The sequence below is a fragment of the Megalops cyprinoides genome, chromosome 10 (assembly GCF_013368585.1).
Source record: "Megalops cyprinoides isolate fMegCyp1 chromosome 10, fMegCyp1.pri, whole genome shotgun sequence".
In the NCBI taxonomy this organism is placed as follows: domain Eukaryota; kingdom Metazoa; phylum Chordata; class Actinopteri; order Elopiformes; family Megalopidae; genus Megalops; species Megalops cyprinoides.
Genome location: NC_050592.1, coordinates 34,776,264 through 34,798,174, shown reverse-complemented (window position 1 = coordinate 34,798,174; position 21,911 = coordinate 34,776,264). Strand labels below are relative to the sequence as shown.

Here is a 21,911-nt window from a genome sequence, read left to right as displayed (position 1 = left end):
GGAATGGCAATGGTTTTTATGGGAGTGAGATGGAGCATCAAGAGCTTGGTGACACCGAACGTTTAATGATGTCATTAAAATGAGCCGTGGGGCTTACGCGGCTTCCTGTTGTGGAAGATGTGGCTCCAGGCCTCTGTCTTGCACGGTTGCATATCTTCCAGGAAGGAAGACTGCATGCGTGCATCCTCTCGATGAACGTGCTGCAGCCTGAGGAAGGCCTGAGGAAACCCAATGTGCCACATGAGCACAAGACTTACGAGTACCCCTCTGTCCACGATCTCTCCCTGTGGTCTGTTTGACTGCTCCAACATGTTCAACCCAACGTGTCACATAAACCAGTAACAGGACCGGCTCTCTCCATGCCAGGATTCAAAACCGTGACCCATAAGGAGAAACCTCACTTATTGTTCTGTGTAAGGTCCTATACCACAATGACGCTGGCAAGCGAGTACAAATGCATGCTCTTTTACCTTGTGATCATAGGGGTTGTACGAGTGGAACAGCTGGGAGAGCTCCTTCGTCCTCTGTTTTTTCTGTTGGAAAAGGGAAAAGGCATTCATCAGATTCTACTCAAAATTGTGCTATGCTGTGCTATTTCCCCAGCGCAAAGTCCTTGTTTAAACATGCTCAGCTGACAGAGGCAGGGTTCCATCATTCTTGACAGTGAACTAGAACAGATCATTCCTGCAGATACTGAAAGAACAGATCTATCTATCTATCTCTATCGATCTCTCTCGACTTCCAGAGATGAGAGCCAGGGTATTCTCCATGTGTCACTCTGCCCACAGCCTTTATGAGCTCACCTGGAGCAGACCCCAAGATTTGAGTTGATACATGATGGTGCTTAATGCAATCACTGAGGAAAGTGAGGTTTTAAGAACACTACCTGAATGACTACCTAGGCCATGCTGAATGTATACTGTTCTTTCCCTCAGCTTACAGGAGTCGTCCAGCCCTAGGACGACCCTATCTTCCTACATGCACACAAAATGCCTTCAAAATTCTGAACCAAAAACTGACATTTCCTCTCTGAAAGAGGAAGTCCTCCTAACATCACTCCCTGCCTGGCTCACATCCAGCTCCTGATTAAGAGGCCCAAAGTAAGAGCCCAAAGCTCCCGCGTTCTCCACAATACAGGCAGGATTTGTTGTGGTCTATGCTGGAGAGGCAGGTACTGTGGGGAGGACCTGCCGAGGTCCTGCTAACGATCTCCCATCAGCCACCTGCGACTGCTGCACTCTCATCATTACTCCTGCGCTGCTCGGGGTCCTTTCCGTCTCTCCCTCTCTCCCTCTCTCCTCCTCTAATCAGCACGCTGCCTGTTTGCTGAGCTGGAGGAATAAATGAATGAAGCACCTCGGGTTATAATTCCTCAACAACGGCAATGAGATCCCTGCAGGATTGGCTCGATAACGCGCGGACCTGCGGCCTATAGACCGCAGGGAGGGGGGGGGTACACGCATGTGGAGCGGGGGAACATGAGAGAGAGAAGTATGAAACGAAATGGCCGGATTCATGCACTCCATCAATTGTCCAAGTCCCTCATTCTGCTAGCCTGCCTCCTGGCCTTTTGATTTCAACAGAGGGAATGAGAGAGAGAGAGAGAGAGAGAGAGATAGAGCGAGAGAGAGAGAGGGGTTGGGAGAAGGTTGCTGGTTCGCGATAACCCGCCAACTGGCCCTAAGAGAACACTTTTTTTTTTCTTCAAATCACATATCTTCATTCGAGAGGGGAGGGAGAGAAAAAAAACAGAGTAGCAGAAATTTGATCAAAAAAGATGAACCTCGGTCTGACCTTGGGAGACTCAATATTTCAGCCTATTAGAAGTGAGGCCTGGAGATTGCTCTGGCCTGCGAACACCCGGGGAACAGAGAGAATAATCTTGATAAGCTAAATAAGTGCTTTTTTATTTCTGAAACGCTCAGCCAGCGATGTCCTCCAAGGGCACCGGGGACGCTGGGGGGACCCTGGACGTCTCCGCAACCTTAGCTTTCACATCTGCCACTGAAATGCCTAAATTACCTGTTCCTCAGGTGCGGCGCTCGCTTGGATCAAAGAAACTTGTGGAACAGTGTTCATTTTCTCCCTGGTGCCCTGCTCTGACCTGACAGCACCTCTCTCTCTCCCTCAGCCCACAGACGACCTGCTCTGATCCTCTGCTGCATTTTATCTATTGCTGAGATTGATCTGGTTGCCTGGTGACCTCATGATACAGTGCCAACTTTGAGACCCAGGAGCAAATCCACTGCAGACATTATCTACAATTAGTCAAAATAATTTCACAAGATGCTGCAATCAAAAAAGCTCGCCTCAGCACAGAGGGTCACACAAACTCTATTCCATTAGGCCTAAACTGCCTAATACTTCCCTGCCATACTGACCCATGAATGGACCAAATGCGTTTTGGATAATAGATGACATGCACAGATTTGTACTCCATAGCCAGCGTAAGCGTAGATCATTGGTGCCTTTTTTCCCTATGTGACTGCTCACATTGGTGTGAAAATGTCACCAGCAGGAGGGGTTAATTTTGTAACATGGTGCCGCAATTTCCCACATCCCTGCGCCGCATGCACCTGTCACTGCGGCGATGATGAACGATCGCACCTCTGATGTTGTCCATCTGCTGCATTCCTGGCTGATGTGGGAATGGGAAACACAGCCCCCCATACACTCACATGCACACAAACACATGCACGCACACACACGCACCCACACACACACACCTCAACCATGTGACATGTTGTCAGGATGTGTGGTGTGTGTGGAGCTGTAGCTAGAACTCTGCGCTACCCTACCCTTGCCTTTCCACTGTGGGGACGTAGAGAGTAGTGAAGACTCTGGACACAAGCCAACCCTCAGACGACAGCTACCAGGGCAGGAATTTGATGTCAGTATGTTCAGCTATGTTGATCCGCTTCCCCTTTTGTCCGGCTCTTTTCACTTGTGTCCTGATGACCCTGGACTGAACACATGCCAATATGTGTTTGCTTTGCAGATACTCTTATCCAAGGAGACACACATAGATAACATTTTACACGTTTATCCATTTTATGCTGCACAGGTCATGTGTCCTGGTTGAGGTCATTGTAGCAGCGCCCCCTTCCTTGTGGTCACTCACTCACCAGACAGGGGGCCTGGTACTCAGGGGGTGATGGTCTCCAGCTCTCCCCTGATGTGCGTGCCTTTGTTTGCCCTTTTAATGTCTCGCTGAATTGCTGGTGTAAACGCATGCTTTCAAGTGCATCTGGCTGGTTGTTGACCAGCTGCACCTAGATCAGCTCCCACCAGGAGCAGGGATCATGGCATCCCTAGCAGTAATGCTCCCAAATCCCCTGCTGAGTAGAAGAGGAGGCAGCTTGTGTACTCCCCATATATTAGCTGGTGCCTTATTTAGCACAGTAAACTGAACAGTAATAACAGTGTTCCTCAAGGGCAGGTAACAGGGCCTGTGGAGTGTCTGTAGTGCCCTATGTAGGATGAAGCAGGCACTAGCAAGCCTCCCAGTGGAGTCTTCCCAAACAGCCTTAGGTGACTGCACTCACCCCACAGGACAACAGTGACTTCAGCATTTGGGATAAAGGCTTGTCTGAAAAACAGGGCTATGCTATGCTAAAAGCTGCTTCCCCTAATGCCTAAAACTTCAGTCTGTCCTTAGCAGACTTTCCATTTTCAATTTATACACTAATGGAAGAATGGTGAAGGGTGCTCAGGATATGCAATGCTCCGCAGCAAAGGGCAGGTCAGCAGGTGAGTGTATGCACAGATCTGCGCAGGCCTCTACACAAGGCATGGAGGGGGCTGTTTGACTACCACGCAGAACCATGTACTCTGGACATGCCAGCCATCTAATTAAGCAAACTGGCCTGCAGAGCTCCAGCAAAAGTCTGCTCTTGACTTCATACCAGGCAGTAACAGCTATCTTAACTCTCTCCAAGGCTAAACAATTACAAGAGAATGAAATGGCATTTATCCCCAAAGCACATGGATAGAAAAGACCAGTGTGTCTCATGTTGCGCAATAAAAAGCGGTAAAAAACATTTTTAAAGTGGTCAAAACAGCATATTTCGAGTATTTGAAACTGTGGCCTGTAGAAAGATGTGTTTGTAGCGTTAGATTGCCTGAATGTGCCTCAGCTCACAACTCATACACACACACGCACCCACACCCGCAAATGCAGGTGCACATACATATAGGGGTAGTTTAATACACAGGCATTACCTGACTAGAAGTGTGAGAAAAGCCTGAGATTTATCCAGAGAAAAGCAAGAAGATGAAAGTCAAAGCACAGGCAAAGACAAGTCTACTGGTAACAGCAACACAAAACACACAAAACACACACACACACAAACACACACATGCACATAGACACATGCACAAAAATACTTAAAATGAATTGAATTGAACTGAAATGATGTTCAAGAGGTAAATGAAACAAAATGGAAAATGAATGTTTTAGTATTTCTGAAAAAATAAAAATAAGTCCCTGCATTTTAGGCACAAAAGTCAAAGCCACCCACAGTTCAGACTGTGGACTTGAGTGCAGCCTTACAAAATGCTGGCTTTTAGAATGAAGAGGGGAATATGGAGACTGCTTTAAAATGGCCTAAATTGACCCTTTGGTCATGTATGAGACTCTCCTCAAGGGCCCTATGGCCCAAGCGGCTTCACAATGTCTGGGTAGTGAGCACAGAGCTGGGCCGCTTGGGATTCTTGCTCACAAATGGGCTTCAAAAATATTGCTGTTTAGGGGTGGGGGGGTGATGAAAGCTCTAGGCAGTGACAACTTGGTGGCATTGTAAGAGATGGCCTCACAGCTCACACAGAGAGTAACAGACCTTTAACAGCAGTGTGACGCTATGGTTCTCGGGCTTACCACAGTGCAGCCAGAGAGATGCTCGGCCCCTAGGGAGCATGACTGTCAAACGAAACTCAACATATGTTCAGAACTCAAGACACAAGACGAGCTAGCGTCACATGAAAGCTACATGGAGATAGATTTTACTGTAATTCTACAAACGATAAATATCTCAAATATTTTTGCAAGCCAAGTTCCCTTGCAAAATACACCCAAACTGCACACTAAACCGACACGTTATATTCTTCGGATGATTTGTTGTTCTGTGTGTGACGGAGAGTAAAACGTGTTAGATTACATCCTTCAAATGCTGTGCTCAGCTGTCACACTTAGGTGGACCTCATCCGATAAGGCCGTGAACCCGTCTGCAAACACATTATGTTTTGCATTCAGATTCCAGTCAACAAACAGAGGCAAAGGCTTTAAATCAGGCAGCGTCCAATACCCCCACCTTTTATTGAACTCAACAAGCACATGACTGCTAAAACTGAGAGACCCACTGAGAGAGCCAGTGTATTGAGATGCTGCTGTCAAAGTATACCGCTGTCCAGGTAGCATGAGTAGCATTTCGCGCCACCATCATTATTTATCCAAACTAAAGCCATGGCGAGGGGGGGACAATTAAGCGCAAGGCTTTCGGAGGGCTGGCGGAACCGCCGGGCAGATCCCACCTGCAGGACCTGCGCCATTCTTGCTGTCCGACAGCCACGGAAGCAATCCGTTATCAGCACCTGGTCGTTTATCACCAGGCCGACATAGGGGGCACCGGACCAGCCAGGCTGCCAAGGAGGCATTCTAAACGTGCTGAGAAACCCAATCGCTTGTCCCCAAATTAGTCCCTCCGCTGGGCCCCAGGCAGCCATTGGAGCCATCTGGAGGAGTCCGTTTCGAAGACCAGGCGCAGGAGAGGCTGAACCAGCGAGCGCATGGATGGGCTCTGGGAGGACCCCTCAGGCTGCCCTGCTTGGCCCCTCATCCCAATCTGCGAGTGCCTGCCGTCTCCGCCTGGAGCTCACAGAAGAGGGGGGACGCGGCTCGTTGTATGACTGTCTGAGAGGAGCAAGGCTGGTACACTGGTCGAGCCAACAGCAAGAGATGCGGCACATTCAACCTGTTCATCAGCATGAACGCAACCTGCTTCAGGTGTCTGACTGAGTGCAATAGACCAGCAGAGCTCTGCCCATACGAGGGTACCCACAGCACATGCAGACATCCACTTGATTTCACCCACTGAAAGAAGGGCTATCATTGGTTTGGCTGATGGGACAGGGGGTGAAAAATAAACATCCTGGCCAACTGATGCACAGTAATACATGTCAATGCATTTCGATTGTTCTGACTCCAAAGGACTTGACCGGTAATAATGTATTCAATTTTTGAATCCTTCCCTCCTGTAAGATCACGAAATCTCTGCAATGTACAGTATGCTTCCATACATCATAGGTCAAAGGTTAATCTCCACTCCCCCTGGAGCATCATAGACAGATGGGGGCATGGCTTACAAGCATCAATAACTTCTCAGCAAGAAAGCTAACCAAAAAAAAAAATCATCAAAGCGTTTAATTCATTTTTAATTTTTCTACAAGGCACTACTTAGCAAAATGCTAAGATTTACTTTGGTACATTTTGTTTTGGTGAACTGAACTCACTGTGATGTGTTGATCTGCAGACCCAAGAGCGCTCACATCACAATGAAAAGTATCACAACAATTACACCACCACAAAGAAAAAAATAAATTATTTTTCTCCTTTTGATAGCCTGAGTAAAAACCCTTCATATGTCTGAACTCCTCAGCGAATCGCTGTGATTCCACCCTGAGGGTGGGTGTGATTTTGTGGGTTCCAGAGGAAAGAGAATGAGACACCCAGAAGCCCTCTATACGAAGGACCTGACATCCCTTTGATGTGCAGGGTGCTGTGATGGTGAAGGCAGGAGGGAGACACATTTGGATGTCAGCATTAAAGACAGCAAAACAATGGAAGGTAGAGAATGGAATCTGGGAGAGCTGCTCAAAGCAGGGGCTTACTGTGGTATCCCACAGTAATATTAAGAAAGCACCGCACAGGGACACCTTTGTTCACTGGTGGATTAGTCTGAACTGGAGGATGCTGTCATTTATGCATCTGGCTGATGTTAGACCATGTTTTAAAGCTGCACCTGCAGATACATGTGCAATGGTTTCAACCTCAAGGTTTAAAAATGCCATGTAAACCACATAGAGTGCCAATGGACAGATGATAAACAGCAGAGAGCGAATTCCTCAGAGGCCTGCCCACAATACAGTCTTCCTCTAATAGTTTTAGCTTCATTAGTCTCCCTAATTGTTTCAGTTGGGTCCAATCTTTAGGAAATCCCATAATGCAATCACATCTGTGGGACATCTGTCAGCAGCTGCACTACCTAATGAAGAACGATTGGAGTGAAGCCTTTATGCCATCGTCTGCCACATCTTGTCATTATCAGGTAATCAAGACCAGCGCTGTTTGGGCCTGGTCACTTTTTCGTCTTTTGTTTTGAAAGCTCTCTATCGAAACGTGGCATCGATCTCTGAGCTGCATCGCTGGAGATCATCTTTCTTTTTTCCAAAGCAGCATTAAACGCAAAGGCTAGGAATGTTCTCTTAGGTAACTGTGATGAATGAACTGGCAGGTTTAGCTTGGCTCCACTGTTGTCACATACTGCAAAATCACAGTGCAGTGGACTCTAGTTCACTTGGGGTTCCCGCCTGTGAGTGTGAGATTTCACCAAATGCACCAAGGGCAAAGCCCCACGACGGGCGTTTGACACTTGGGTCTGTTTTTTTTTTTTTTGTTTTTTTGTTTTTTGTGAAAAAGTCAGCGAGCATTTGGAGAAGCACCCCTGAGAAAGTGTCTGGTGTCCCCCTGCAAATGGAAAATGGGCTGCAAACCCAAGCCACATGCTCAGGGTGCACATTTGCTATTTCTGCAGGCCACCATGCAGCAGACAGGCATGTCCTCCATTGACGCAGCGCTCTCTATCAGGAGCAGCCTTTTCATAAGCTCAGCCGCCCCAGAATTTAACTACACTTTAACTACAAGTTCATTAGAGGAGTAAAGTACTGACCTTAACCGCTATATCATTCTGCTCTGCTGATCACCGTGGACCTGTGGTCCTTGCTCACCATGAACACACACACATACACATTACAACAGAATGAGTTTTTTTGAGAACATACATAATGTCTTCAAAACAACAAATCCTGATTTCTGTTGTGTAAAAATATGATGTGGGTTTTCAAAGTTAAACACAAATATTGCCATTGTTGCATCAGACATACTTATGAGACTGTGGCATACTTCTCTGCCTGTGCCTTTCTGGGAAAACTCATTTAAGAAACAAAAACCAGCCCTTTGATTACACACTGGACAGCTAGCAAATATTTTATTTTCCTTCATAAAAGCAAAAAATGATTCAATTCCTTCCAAGAAGAGATGAAAAGGAAATTATTCCTGGCTTCAAGTAACCCTTTCTTAAGTCTCACCAAAGATGTTTATATTAATTACTGTGATTTTTTTTCAATATATAGTAGGAGAGAACGACAGTGTCTTTGAAGGAACTAATCCCCCAGAAGCTGTGCATCACACAAGACTGCGTTTGGCGGAGATCTTGACATAATTGGAACAGTTTTGCTTTTTTCTCCCTGTTGAAGGGCAAAATTTCACACGTTATTCCTTAATGGCATTACAAACGCTCAGACGCGCCACTGCTCAGACGCACGGTCACCAACACCGAGAGTCGCTCGGCGTTAGAGGAAACATCACATTCTCTTTTAACTTCTGTCCCCTTTTTAACACTTGTAGATGAGAGGGGAGAGATTGTTTGGGCCTGCCAAATCTCTCTTCACAATTGTACTACTTTCCAGGGAGAGCTTGCCCACCTATGGTTATACCAGCCTTCAGGGCAGGTATCAGATGTCTTACCACCTACTGGATTTAATGAAAATGGAAAAGAGCTCTTCTCACCAATTAGCCAGTAGCACTGAAGTGTCTATCGTCATTGAGCGGTTTGCAATTATTCACTATGCAGCTGAAATCTGATGCTGCAACATGTGCAGACAAAAGGACAGCTAGGCCTACCAGTTCAGCTGATGACCATTGCCTGTGTAACTGTAACTGTATAAACAGACACACACTCCAAACACACAGCATACATACTCACTATTCTGCACGTACAGTGTATCATGTAGCACCATCTGAAATCAATCAGCAGAGAACGGTGTAGCTAACTGGCCCCTTTGCTGACCTATGCATTTGCCAGCCAGTGCCATGGCAGCCTACACCTCTGTGCTTACTCCCCACGCAGCGACTATGGGAAAGCCCTGCTTGTGGCTGTGTCTTTGCCTCCAGCCTGTAGATGGCTGGGCGAGTGGGCTGGTGCAGGTCAGCTAAAACTGACAGCAGCCGAGTCCTGCTTCCTCTGGGCACAGAGTCCTCTTACTGATCCTGCAGCTTCAGCTGGGACGTGCATGATGCCCCAGGTCTCGCAAAAGGGCCAAGCACAGCACAGCAATGAGAGGAGAGAGGTGCCTTCTGAGTTTCACAGCCTTTTAGTTTTACACTGATAGCCTGATAGTTCCCATTACAGATCACTAGCTAACTCCCACTGCCTTGTAAGAGAGGTATCCTTCTTTGATTAATTTATTTATTTGACCATCAAACAGGGTAGATGAAGTAGAATAAATCACTGAGGAGTTCTGGGGATTACATAATCCATGTGGTCAGGCACAGCAACCCCACTAGCAGAATTATATGTTCAGGATTGTAAACTCACATGCACACACAATACAGAGCAAACACACTCACACACAGACACGCACACACAATACAGAGCAAACACACTCACACACAGACACACACACACAATACATGCACACGTGCATATACTCACACACACAGACAGACAACACATATCTGCACATACTCTCGCACCTGCAAACACTCAATATGTGCGTTCATTCTGATGAACAATACATATGTGTACATACTCACGCACACGTGCACACAATACATGTGTACTCATATCCCTTTGCACCAACACACACAAGCACAAACACACACACACACAACACATATGCCTGCATACTCCCATGCCCACACATGCACACATACATTAGCCATGCCATCAGTAAGGATGTGCCATTCTGTACGCATTGCTTGCTGGCCCCTGAGTGATGCAGGCTGGAGGGGTGTGAGGCGTCTGGGGGGGTTTATCTTACCATGTATGCGGGGACCTGCTCCATCTTCGCAGCAGGGGTCCCGGGCCGGGGGTAGAACTGATTGATGAAGAGACTGGGAAAGTGATACTCTTTCACCAGCTCCAACGTCTCCTGGAAGTCTGCGTCCGTCTCACCAGGGAAACCGCAGATGATGTCCGTGGCGATGGTGATGCCAGGCACCCTGATGACAAGGCAGCAGCGTTACCACAGTTTAAAACTTTAGCTACAATAACTAAATCTGCATATGCTCTTCACATTGGTATAAGGCAGCTATACTGACTCCACCCTGACTGAATCTGCTCATGCTCTCCACACTGGTATAAGGCTGCTATGATGACTCCTACAACAGGCACACAATTGGATAAAAAAAATCTTTGGGTTTTCTTAGATCTTAGAACTTTGGGTACTATGATGTGCAGTGTCACACAAAAGCCCTTGAACGCTAGAACCAGATGAATGTTATTAATTCCTTGCTGCCTGTGTGGGGGTGACAGGATGGTAAAGTAAATTTTGGCAGCGTTGTTGCTAGGATCATACTATGCAGCAGACCCTGGTTAGTAGCCTCCATGGCCATTGATTATCGGCTTGGCTACAGATTGAATTAGGGCCTTTGCGGAGGAATGGATTTATGGATTATTTTATGCATATATTCTATTATCATTGATCTTGGACCAGCAGCAAACAAAACAACTTCAAGGCTACACTGCGTCAAAGCCACTGCATCAGCTGAAGGGGTCAAAAGGCCTTATGCTCTTTTTTTACCCATTTATTCTTTTACTTGCACCTCAGGCCTTGGACCTACACTTACAGGCATCTACACATTGTGCATATGCAGCCTTGTGACCTTAGTGAATGGGCTACATGTTTACAGTCAGTTTGCTGATTGGGGGGGGCTACATGGATGGGCCCAGAAGAAAGATAAACTATCACTGCTACGACTACAAAACGCTCATGGATCAGCTAATGGACACAGCTGAAATCTATTATCCTACATGTGTAGGTCATTAAATGTATGTGCTGAGCACTGGTTCATAGCTCTTTGCCTGATAACCACGGGAAGAAATTCAACATGCCCATATACACCCATTTGAACAGATTCAGAGCACAACCATCTACCTACACTTCAGTGATGGACACTTTTGTAATGCCCAGATACCAGATGAAAAACAAAGGCTACTGAACCAACCAGGGAAAAAACTAAGAAGCTACATGTATTGAATGGGACCTCCATTTGTGGTTAAGGGGTTCAAGCTATGACTCATAAGAAATCACTGAATACTGAAACAATGATAAACAGATCTGAAAGGAAAAGAAAGAGAACTATTGGCCTTCCCGGAATAATAGCACAAATACACATCCCTGCTCAGTTCCAGTGGAAATAACGACATCACTTTTATGAAGTAGGCGGAGGATCCTGTGATCCATTCACATAAATGTGATGTTCATTAGAGGAGATTAGGCAAACCTGATAATGGTAGTCTACTTAGCAGAAGTACTACAAAACCGCAGGTATTTGCGGGAAGGGAACATCAGATTAAATCAGTCATTTCTGCAGAGAGGAGCTCACTGAGGGCAAACCCTACAAACATCAGAGCCATTAGGACGAAACAAAGGGGAGCATCTACAACTCGAGAAAGCCCTTGCTTTCAAGAGACCACAACGGCAGCATGCCCTTGGAAATCCTTTGGCTGGTGAGGCTAGTGCCTTTGTCAAAATGAGCAGTGTCACTTGGGTGAGTGGCTGCTGTTGGCAAAAGCAGAGACAGACATGTATTCTTATGTCTGTTGCTGGTTCTAATGGCGTCTTGTTATGCTTAAAATGCATGTGATGACCTGACTTCACCAGACCCACCAGCTTTCAGTGATTGTTAAAACAGTGCACAGTGCATTCCAATCTCACTAACAGTTGAGTCTCAACGCAAGTTTCCAACGGAGGGGATGAAATGGATGTATATGTTTCAAAGAGCATATACATCCATGCGTTCAGTATTTTTTTTTTTACAATCCTTAATTCAATAACACAGACATGACATGACTCATGTTAGTTATTTGAATGTCACAGTGTGAATTGCTAGCAATGTTTGAGCCATAATGCCATAGTCCAGTCAACATCCTTAACTAAATGAAAGCATAAAATCATATTTTAACTCAAGTTAATTATTGTGTTTCCATGATAACTGCTGCTGTGGTATCCTGTCTATTCATATTCCCTTTCATGCCTCCTTAGTTCTTCACAGAATACACAGTGGAACGCCCAATTTCTCAGATGCATTTCTTTCACTGGTCTTAAGACTAATAAAAAGGCAAAAAACATTTTTCAAGTCTTTCTTATTCCTGCCATGTCAACTGGCACCCAGGTACTTGAAACTGTACAACTTTTTCCTCAAAGTATTTGGTGCTTGTTGATTTGGCAATTAGTGCAAGATACTGACAGAGATACCCTGTATTCAAATTTGAATGACTTTTTTTCATTAACTATGCACCATTGCACTCCACTGATTACCATATTACATGTTCTAAGTAAGCTCAAATTGATTCTTATAAGCAGATGGCTTAATTTTTACAATCTCAGAGTTTTTAAGCAGCATCAGCATTGGAATTTTTCTCTCCCACTGTTTTTGATCCCTACATGCAGTTGATGTCAGCCATTCCTATCAATGGAGTGCTCTGTGCCTTGTAAAACTGCAAGCCCTTTAGAAATGTTTCCTCTTATTAAAGCATAGTAATTCTTATCCTTGTGGGGCACTCATTTTTACAAATGAATTTTTATTTACATGGACAGATTAAACCATTTCAATCCATTAGATGACCTATTTCATTAGCACATTGCAAATGCATATGCATTTTCTGTATTTGGAGTGTTCAACCACTCAAGCACTCATTCACAAAATCTCCCCAACCAGAAGATTAAAGAATAGTCGCAGGATCTCATGGAGTTTCACATTTTGGAAATGTCAAAGAGCCACTGGTAAAAAAAAAAGACCAATCACACATGTGGAGCCTTTTAATTGGCCTAGACAACTGGATGTTTGGTTTTTGCCTGCTAAATCATGGTCCACTGCGAATGCACTCAATTGTTTTCTCAGCTAATTCTCCAAAAAGCATGTATCATTTTTGCCCCCTAAATTATTCTTCACTCAGAGAAGTAGAGCAGTGATGGAGATGAATGACACTTGGTTACGGGAAACAACATCAGACCCAGACTTGGGTTTCTCAAAACCTGCTTCCAGTCAAATATTAGCATGCACTGACATAAGGAGCTCTTCCTGGCAGGTAAAAAAATGTCTGGACTCTGGGAGACCCCAACAGCAAGGCTCTGGTGGTCAGCAGTCTACTGCTCCACCTGTCTGCAGAGAGGTAGCCCTTCCAGAGCTCAGTTACAGACAGCACATACACAGCACTCCCACAGATGCACTACCCTGCGCCTGCACCGCTGTCATCTACTGCATTGGAGAGAAAATGTGCCGTGTGCGGATACTGATTATTACAGATAACACTCTACTGATATCAAATATCAGCCTTAAGAGACTGGGTGATCAAATACATGTTGACAGGCAATTCATTTTATATTTCTGATCTATTAATCTGTTTAAGAAACACAGAAAAGGGATAATTTATGATAACAAAATATGCGTTTTCATCCAGTGTAATCTGATATACAGGAAAAGGCTGTTTCAACTCAGACTGGGTTTTATTCATCTTTATAAGGGTGGCTCCAGCTTTACTTTTTGCATGAGTGTTTTTTAATGGCTACTATACCTTGACAGACCCCAGGTGAAGGCTGAATGCTGATCCTGTTTCACTGAGCTCCAATTTTAAATGTGACTCCTATAGAAGACAGGGGTAACTCAACCTAAGGACAGAGGGCGAAACGGCTTGATTTCATCACGCCATTCCTGTATCAGACCCAGGTCCCCTTTTGTTTCAGAGTGCGACTGCGGGAGTATTTATCTCTGCTTATTGACAAACCAGAACGTAATGTGCATTCTTAATCGCATTAGGTTTACCCATATGCTTTCAGCTGATAACCTCTGACCTATTGATACATTTTCACTGACAGCGCTCATCAATATTCAAGAGGGACCACGGGCAGTTATGAATCCTTGACCTTTGCAAATGTAGAAAACAACAGTCCTCAGAGAGAGAGAGAGAGAAAATAAACAAATACCTTGCAAACTGAAGCCTAAGGAAAAAGGAAGGCTTCATACAAAATTCTGACCAGGAAGGCTTTCCATATATGTCCTGGCTGGCCTATTTTCCAGGGCTTACACATTTGGCTTCCTTAGCACGGAGCAATTACTGAGAGGTTGTTGAGTTTAGTGTTTCAACATGGCCCACTGAGTCAGAGCTGGGCTGTCACTGGAGCATCACTCAGAAACATCACACTTAATCCTTTCTTGTGGGGGGGTGCAAACATTAAAGATAGTTGGAAGCAGAATAGCTTCAGTGTAAATATTGGAATCCTGCAATATAATACATCTCGGTCTCGCGGGAGAGCTGGGCATCTAGGCGGAGCCGGGTGAGCGGATTCTTTGATGGGAGGGAGAAAAAAAAGTTTAAAGGAAAATGATTTCAAGCTGCCTGTAGTTTATCTTCTGATGCCACTGTCCGCTGAACAGCTTTGGGTGTTTAGGAGAACTGGGGCAGGGGCAACTAAAAGGACCTCAGTGCACCCTGGAACATGAACAGAGACTACTCTTTTAAAAAACACAGACCTGAACTGTGGACAAGGCCTACACACTTCATGGGCCATGCTGATAAACAATCGCTAAAGCCCTCATTAAAATGCTAAACTGGGGTATTCCTTCTTGAGATACATGACTTTCGCATTAGATGTTATCCACACTGCAAGTGATCTTAGAAGTGAAATCTGACGCCGCACACTAATTTGGCATTAGCCAAATTGCTATAGGTGGAATAAGATCTTATGCTTCTTAAAGGTTGCTATTTTACAAACAGTGAAGCACCTCCTGATGTCCCAAGGCCAATTAGTGCAGTGACAGACCTATCTTCCTCCACCTCATTACCTCACAATCATCCCAGAGCCCCCTTTCCCGAGCGCTGGTTGTGTTTGTGTTTGTACAGGCAAAGCAGAACACAGGATCACAGAGACTCATGGGGAGTGCACAGAGACACAAAAACAACTGCTCCACAAATACTGTAGGGAGCAGAAAAAGTGATGTCATTTTTCTTGTTTAGACCTAAACGTACAATCAAGCCGCAAATGAGGAGACCTGCATTTGACCTGAATGTGATACCCAGGTACGGTCCCTATCCCATTACAAAAATATAACTTTCAGGATAAAAACAGGCTTAACCTTGCACGGAAATGTGTAGATGAAAAAAATTCTACGGGGTGCCTGTGCGAGAGGTGTTCAGCATCGAGAGGGACTCTTAATGAGGCATGTCGAAAAAGGTGCTGCAAGACAAACATAGGGTGCCCATTCTCAAAGGGGAGCGCTACTGCCGCTGTGCTCAACCCCAAACAGTGAACCTTGCCTTGCCTTCCTCTCTTTACAGCAGAACATGTCGATGTGGACTGTGATGCATGGCTCTTGCCTGGTCTACTCCAACCCGTGCTGAATCTACAACATCCCCAACCGCCACAGGAGCTAACGTCCTGTCGGCTGCCTCTTTAAGGCCACTACTCAAAGTGCTTTCTGTAACACCTTAAACACATTGTACCTCTTAAATCAATTATATCGGGAGAAAATAGAAAATGAGGAAATGGCGCTCAAGAGCGACCGATTTGGGTGTTTTGCCGGATCTTGACAGCCTTCAGCAGCCGGGGTCGTAATCGCAGCCAGGCCGGTGCGCTGAGAGAGAGACTGAAATTAATCGGCGGAGCGTTTTGTAATCCAGGTGCACCACGTCTCATCAAGTTTCAATCTGCAGTACCACAGGATCTACACCTCTTCAGACAGACAGAGAGAGAGGGGGAGAGAGCTGTACACCACCTCAAATCCATTACCTCTTCCTCAGCTCTTAAAAGTCCTATCCCTCTGTGAAGAAGAATGAGTTGGAGAAGAAAAGGATTGGGAGGGGGGGAAATGACAGAATTGAATCCTCTCTGCTGTGCAAGACTCTCTCTCTCTCTCCATGTCTGGAATACCATAATGGTTACTTGTATGCTGAGGCAGATGTAAGTCTCTTTGATGCATTGTTGGCTTGTCAGCGGTGATTGCGGAGAGCCTTTAGAATAACACGGTCTGCTCGGGCAAACAGAGTGCAGCGGGCTCAGAGGCTATTAGACTGTGTCTCTTCGGCTGCTCGCGGTTACGGTTCACTTCAGCCCCGGCATGAAACGACTGGCCCCTTTTAGGCTCCCACTGCACTGTACCGTGCGGCAAAGTAATGCACCTAGCAAACAATGACATGAAAGCCCCATGCTCCTGTCTCGCCCTGCAATCACACTTCAATTGTAGCACTGGGGAGACACACACACACACATTTTTTATATATACTGTATATAATATGTGTGTGTGTGTGTGTGTGTGTGTGCGTGTATATACATGGTAAGACATTATGGCTGAGACAGTGGTTTTATGCAGTACGTGGTTGGGAAAAATAATACTCAATCACACAGGTATTATCTGCCAACAGCAGCATATATGATACCACTGTGCTGGGGCGCACGATTACAATTCTGTTTGTATACTTTGGGACAGTATCAATTGCTTGATTACTTTTGATCACTGTTTAATGTCACCCAGTGTCTGCCACGGTGAATGAGGGTTTTTAACTGAACGCAGTTCCTGGCCTGCGTGTATTCAGAGGATCCCATTATGGCTGTACGCAGGGGTGGCGGGACGGGGGGCTTCCCGGGCCCCCCCTCATGCACTGGGAATAAGGATTACCACCACAGCACAGGGGGTGCGTTTCAGCACATGAAATATCCCTCCCTCCTACTGCATGCTGGCCATTCCTTTTGAAGATGCTGCAGTATGCATGCGCAACAGCTCCTGCAGCTGCCCTGAGACAGGTTGGGGGTGGGCTTACAGAACACCTAAGACAAAAGGGACTACATCATAAACAGCACCAACTACCAGAGGGGCCAATAAAGGGTGGAGGGGAGTGAACATCACTTGAGTGAACAGCATTGCTAATCATGATGCCAGGCGTGGTCATAGTGTCCCAGTAACACTGCTACGATGTTATTGGGTGAATACTGGTAAATACACAGTTCATTTAAAACATAAATTCCTCAAGGGTGGAACTGTACACTAGCTGAACACAAAGCTGTCTGTACTCCAAGTCATCAGTGCAACCCCCTCCAACCTAAACCTTACCCCACTATACACACTGCTGTGGAATTCCAACATAAAATGTTGGGTTGGTTGCTACTCTCAATGATGTGATATGCAAATCAGCCAAAATTCAACCTGTTCCCATAAGATCCACATAAAAGTCATGGAGGTTAAACTAAGGATGGTTAATCAAACCGGCACAGCTAACTCTGGACCAGGCTCTGGTGTGAGTACACATCAGACTGTTGCTGCTTGTCAGATTGTGAGACAGATCGATGGCACATGATTCAAACACCACAGACACAAGTGGCCTGCCCCTGTCTGAGCTTGTTCGTTTACGAAGGGGGGGCCCCACGTACACTAAATCAGACTAATAAATATTCATGCATTCTTACCCACTCATTCACACCCAGAATCTGACAACTTGTATTTGATTTTGTTTTCTATGCACGCCATCCTGTGAGTCGTCTTTGCGTGCAGTGCCATTCATTGCGACCGGCGTTTGCGCTTTATGCCGGCGTTTACCGCGGGCCTCGGCACAGTGGGGACCCAATCCACTTAATTAAAATCTCTTGGATGTCGCTGAACGAGACGTGCCGGCACACACAGGCGTGGGCACCTGGGCAGAGCTGTTCTAATTTCTTTGTCTGCCAAGGCTCCCGGGGAAAAGAGCACAACATCTGCCTGCCGCTCGTCAGGAGCGGGCACTCGTGTGACAGATGCACGGCAGCGGCCGGGACGCAGTGAGGGCGTGAGCGGACGGGGGGGCGGCGCCTCGAGGAACACACGCGGTCTGTGTGGGCACGCGGCTCTCAAAAGGGTCCGGTGGGAGGTGTCTGCATGCACCCAATGCCTCTGAAGTGGAAATGTGGCATAAAGCGCAGGAGGATGAAGAAGAGGAGGAAGGGGAAGAGCCAATGCTGCCGCTGGACGGAGAGGTAGCGGCAGGCACATAAACTGGAGCCGATGTGCGAAGGGGGGAGCGTGTGCCAGACATCTGACATGCAGCCCAGAAGCACCGCTTCCTCTCTGACTCGGAATGCTGTAGGATATTACCGAGGAAAAACCACTAAGACATAACATTTTTACACCTCTTCCAGATCAATATTCTGTGTGAGAGTGTGTGTGTGTGGGTGTAGATGTTGTGAAGGGGAGGGGGTTGAAAGGGAACTAATGTGTGTAAAGGCTAAATCCTGCCCCACACCGTTACCCTAACGCTATTTCACTGGTCTGAGGTGTGTGTGCAATGTGTGTAAATAAAGGCTAAAGGTAGAGGTACACTCAGCGTTGAGGAGGCTAATTATTCTCAGTCCCAGGGATTATATTGATCTTTCATTCTAAGTAGATCCTTTGAAAAGCAAGAGGTCTGCGCTTCCTGCATCACAGTTCAAGCTGCGACACCTTGGCTAAAAGTGCTTCCCAGCATGGTGTCTTTAAGATGGCAATCTGGGGATGTATGTGGACTCCAACACATGTTCCACTGCCCAGTGTTCGAAAACGATATTAAACAAAACATTTTACCCAAGCATGTTAACTTATAGCATAACAATTACTAAACACATCAGTCCACCCCCCTCCCCCCCCCGCCCCCCCTCCCTACAAAATGTGAGAAGACAAATCTGTTTTATGGTTATGCTAATTGCACAAGATGCAAATTGCATTTCAGGGGGAACAATGCGCATTTGTGCGAAGGGTGTCCAAGCTGCGTAGACCATATGGATGCATGGCTGCGTTAACATCCTGAGTGGAAAAGCCAAACTTCAGATTCTCTCGTTCTGAGCACAATTCCCTATTCCACAGATGGCACACACAAAAACCTCTCTGTAAACTAGTTTGTACTGCTTACCCGTTTCACCCAAATCAGTTTTTTTAGATTGTGCTCTCGTTATTCCCCAGCAGTAAACAAGTGTGAGAGGACCTGGATGAGGAAGACTTCAGCGCCTGAGCTGCAAAGTTCTGCGCTGCAATCCCAGCATTGCCCCCCCATTTGAGTTACCCCACGGCCTACAAGCCCCTGCTGTTCGACATTGCTCCTCTCTCAACAAACTTAAATTGGCCCCACAACCAATGGCACAACAGACTTGGTTCTTAAAATGATTTAATAAACAAATGCCCGCGCTTTCTTAACGAGACGTTCTCCCCCCCGAAAGCGCGGATGACCCGCCATTGTCCGCTGGCGAGACGGAAAGGCTGAAGCATTTCATTTAATTACTATGGCTGGACCGGAGACCTCGGCATGGCTTCTCCTTTCAAAAGAGAGCGACAGAAATTTCCAGGCCTTCTCCTTGCTGCGAGCCGCTGGAGAGGGAGCTCGTCACTATAGTAACAGATACACTTAGGTGCGATAATTTGCGGTGGTAATAAGCCCCGATGAGCTGGACGCCGCTCAGGCCCTCCGCTGTGAGTGGCACTCACTGCACTGAAAGGGAGAGCTGCGGCGCTGCTGTCCCATACAGCTCCCCCCGTGCAGCTGCCACGCGCAGACAGGCTCACACCTGTCATTACGCCAGAGGAGCGGACCTCGCCTCCGCCATGGCTAAAAGTTTCTGCAAGGATCTGCTAGATATGCATGCACTGCAAGCGCAAGAGGAGCAACCTTCCCCAGATTTCCACACAGATTCATTCTTCTTCGAGGTGCTGTGTTAATACAACTACGTGTGTATACATAGCTGTATATTACCCCAAATAATCAGGAATAAAAAGGGGCATAACAGAAAAAAATATAGCTACTGGATCATTAAAAAAACTTCTACTCTCCATCCTTGCACAAAGCTAAGTCATACTGTTCACACATAACTCATTCTATTTCAGAAAATGTTGTTTTTATTCCTTTTTTACTAGGGGTATGAATAAGTATGGAGGGTGCGCATGCACAGACACACGCACACAAAAACACATGCAGGTGGGCTCTGAATAATTCCCTGATAATTCTGAATGGGAATATTGCAATCATCAGTGTCGTGGGTGAGTTTACCTTGCTGTGTTACCATGCTGTGTGAGCCAGCTGTGTGAGCTCTGAACCTCAAATAACAACCAAAAAAAGCCTCCATTTTTCATATAATCATACACATATAAGCATACAAACGTATGGGGAGTACCTATGGGGAGTCCTTCAAATCCACACTGATATCAAAGATGAGTTGTTCAGCCAGAATTCCAAAGCATCCACACCCATTTATTTGATCTTACCTGGGCTCTTCTACAGTTGGGTACATCAAACGGCGCGCTGAGACAAAGCACTGACGCAGTGAGTCATTACACGACCGCAGCTGCGAGAGCAGGCTTTAAAGGGGATCCTTTTACTCTTACATGTAGCCTCCTGCACGGTTTGGACCTCAGCGCTTGGCAGGCGCATAACACGCAGTGTGACAGTACGGTTTAAAACGGCACCTGGGGGCTCCTTTCTGCACCCTGTTCCCCTGGATTTCATTTATTTAACCTGTCTTTGTGTCATCAAACAATTGCACTTAAACAACTGCAGTAAATCAGTCAGCAGACAGGGGAAGGCCTGTGTGATCTCTGGGGCTGCTGCCTCTGTCTTACTCCCCACAGATGTAGGAGGAAAGAGAGAGGCGACAATTCTGGGCTCCCTCTGCAAAGATCCTTTTCCAGAGCCAGAAGAGAAAGGCTTGACTGGGGTCTGACACAATATATGGATGGGAAAGCAAGGGGATCATAGAGGGTACAAATGCGACCACCCTCTCCTGCTTCACCTTGAAAGTAATCTTCTATTGTGACTCCACCTTACCGATAGCTAACCAAAACCACGGTACTCCCACCAAGCCCTGACACAATGGACCTGTAACGGCAAATGCCGCGAGTCAGACTCTCCACTCGAGGCCAAAGCAGACGTCTCAACTGCTTCCTCCTCCAGCTCCCAACTCAGGATGGCTTACCTCACTCATTCAATCAACTGATGGTAGTCTCTGTTCACACTCTCGGAGACAGATGCCTTTACCTATTGATCATGAACCTTGTGCAAAATGCATGTGGGTATGAACTGGCATTTGGGATGGAAGGAACTGGTAAAAGGTTGGAAGTTGGAATTTTGACATTCCTCTTTGACAGATTAACTAATATCAATTTAACATTTAATTTACATAATCATTATGGATTAACTGAGCTCTTCTAATAAGACATAATAAAATTCCACATACATTTGTTAAGGATTCAAGGAGATTACCCTGAGCTGCTCCCTTACCACAACGCTGTCCTGACATGACTCAGGACATCTACTGTTACTTAAGGGAACCCAAGTTTTTCAATTCCTGATGTCTCAAGAAGAATAGCAGATAAGTGAGAATGATGGAGGAAGCCCTGTAGAACACATTATATGGCAGATCAGGCCTGGCCATACAATAGCCTGAGCTGTGGAATCACAGGCACACACAGACACAATCCAAGAAGCACAGACAGACTCCCAGCATGCACAGGGAGCCAAGCAACACAGGCCTATGACACACTGTAGAACAAAACTATGCAGATGTTTTAGGGATATAATTTATCCGCGCCTATGCTACAGGTACCACACAGAGAAGCTAGCTCACCTAAACAGCTGCAGGCCTAGACC

General features: G+C 46.2%; 1 protein-coding gene across 1 annotated transcript in view; it reads right to left on the bottom strand.

Moving 5' to 3' along the window:
- The window catches only part of cdkal1 (CDK5 regulatory subunit associated protein 1-like 1), a 315,495-nt gene that overhangs the window by 73,482 nt on the left and 220,102 nt on the right, over positions 1 to 21,911 (bottom strand). Inside the window, exons 11-12 of the mRNA XM_036537880.1 lie at positions 10,096 to 10,276; positions 471 to 533 (exon numbers count right to left, since the gene is read on the bottom strand). Of these exons, the coding sequence (XP_036393773.1) occupies positions 471 to 533; positions 10,096 to 10,276 (244 nt within the window). The remainder of the gene's footprint in view (positions 1 to 470; positions 534 to 10,095; positions 10,277 to 21,911) is intronic.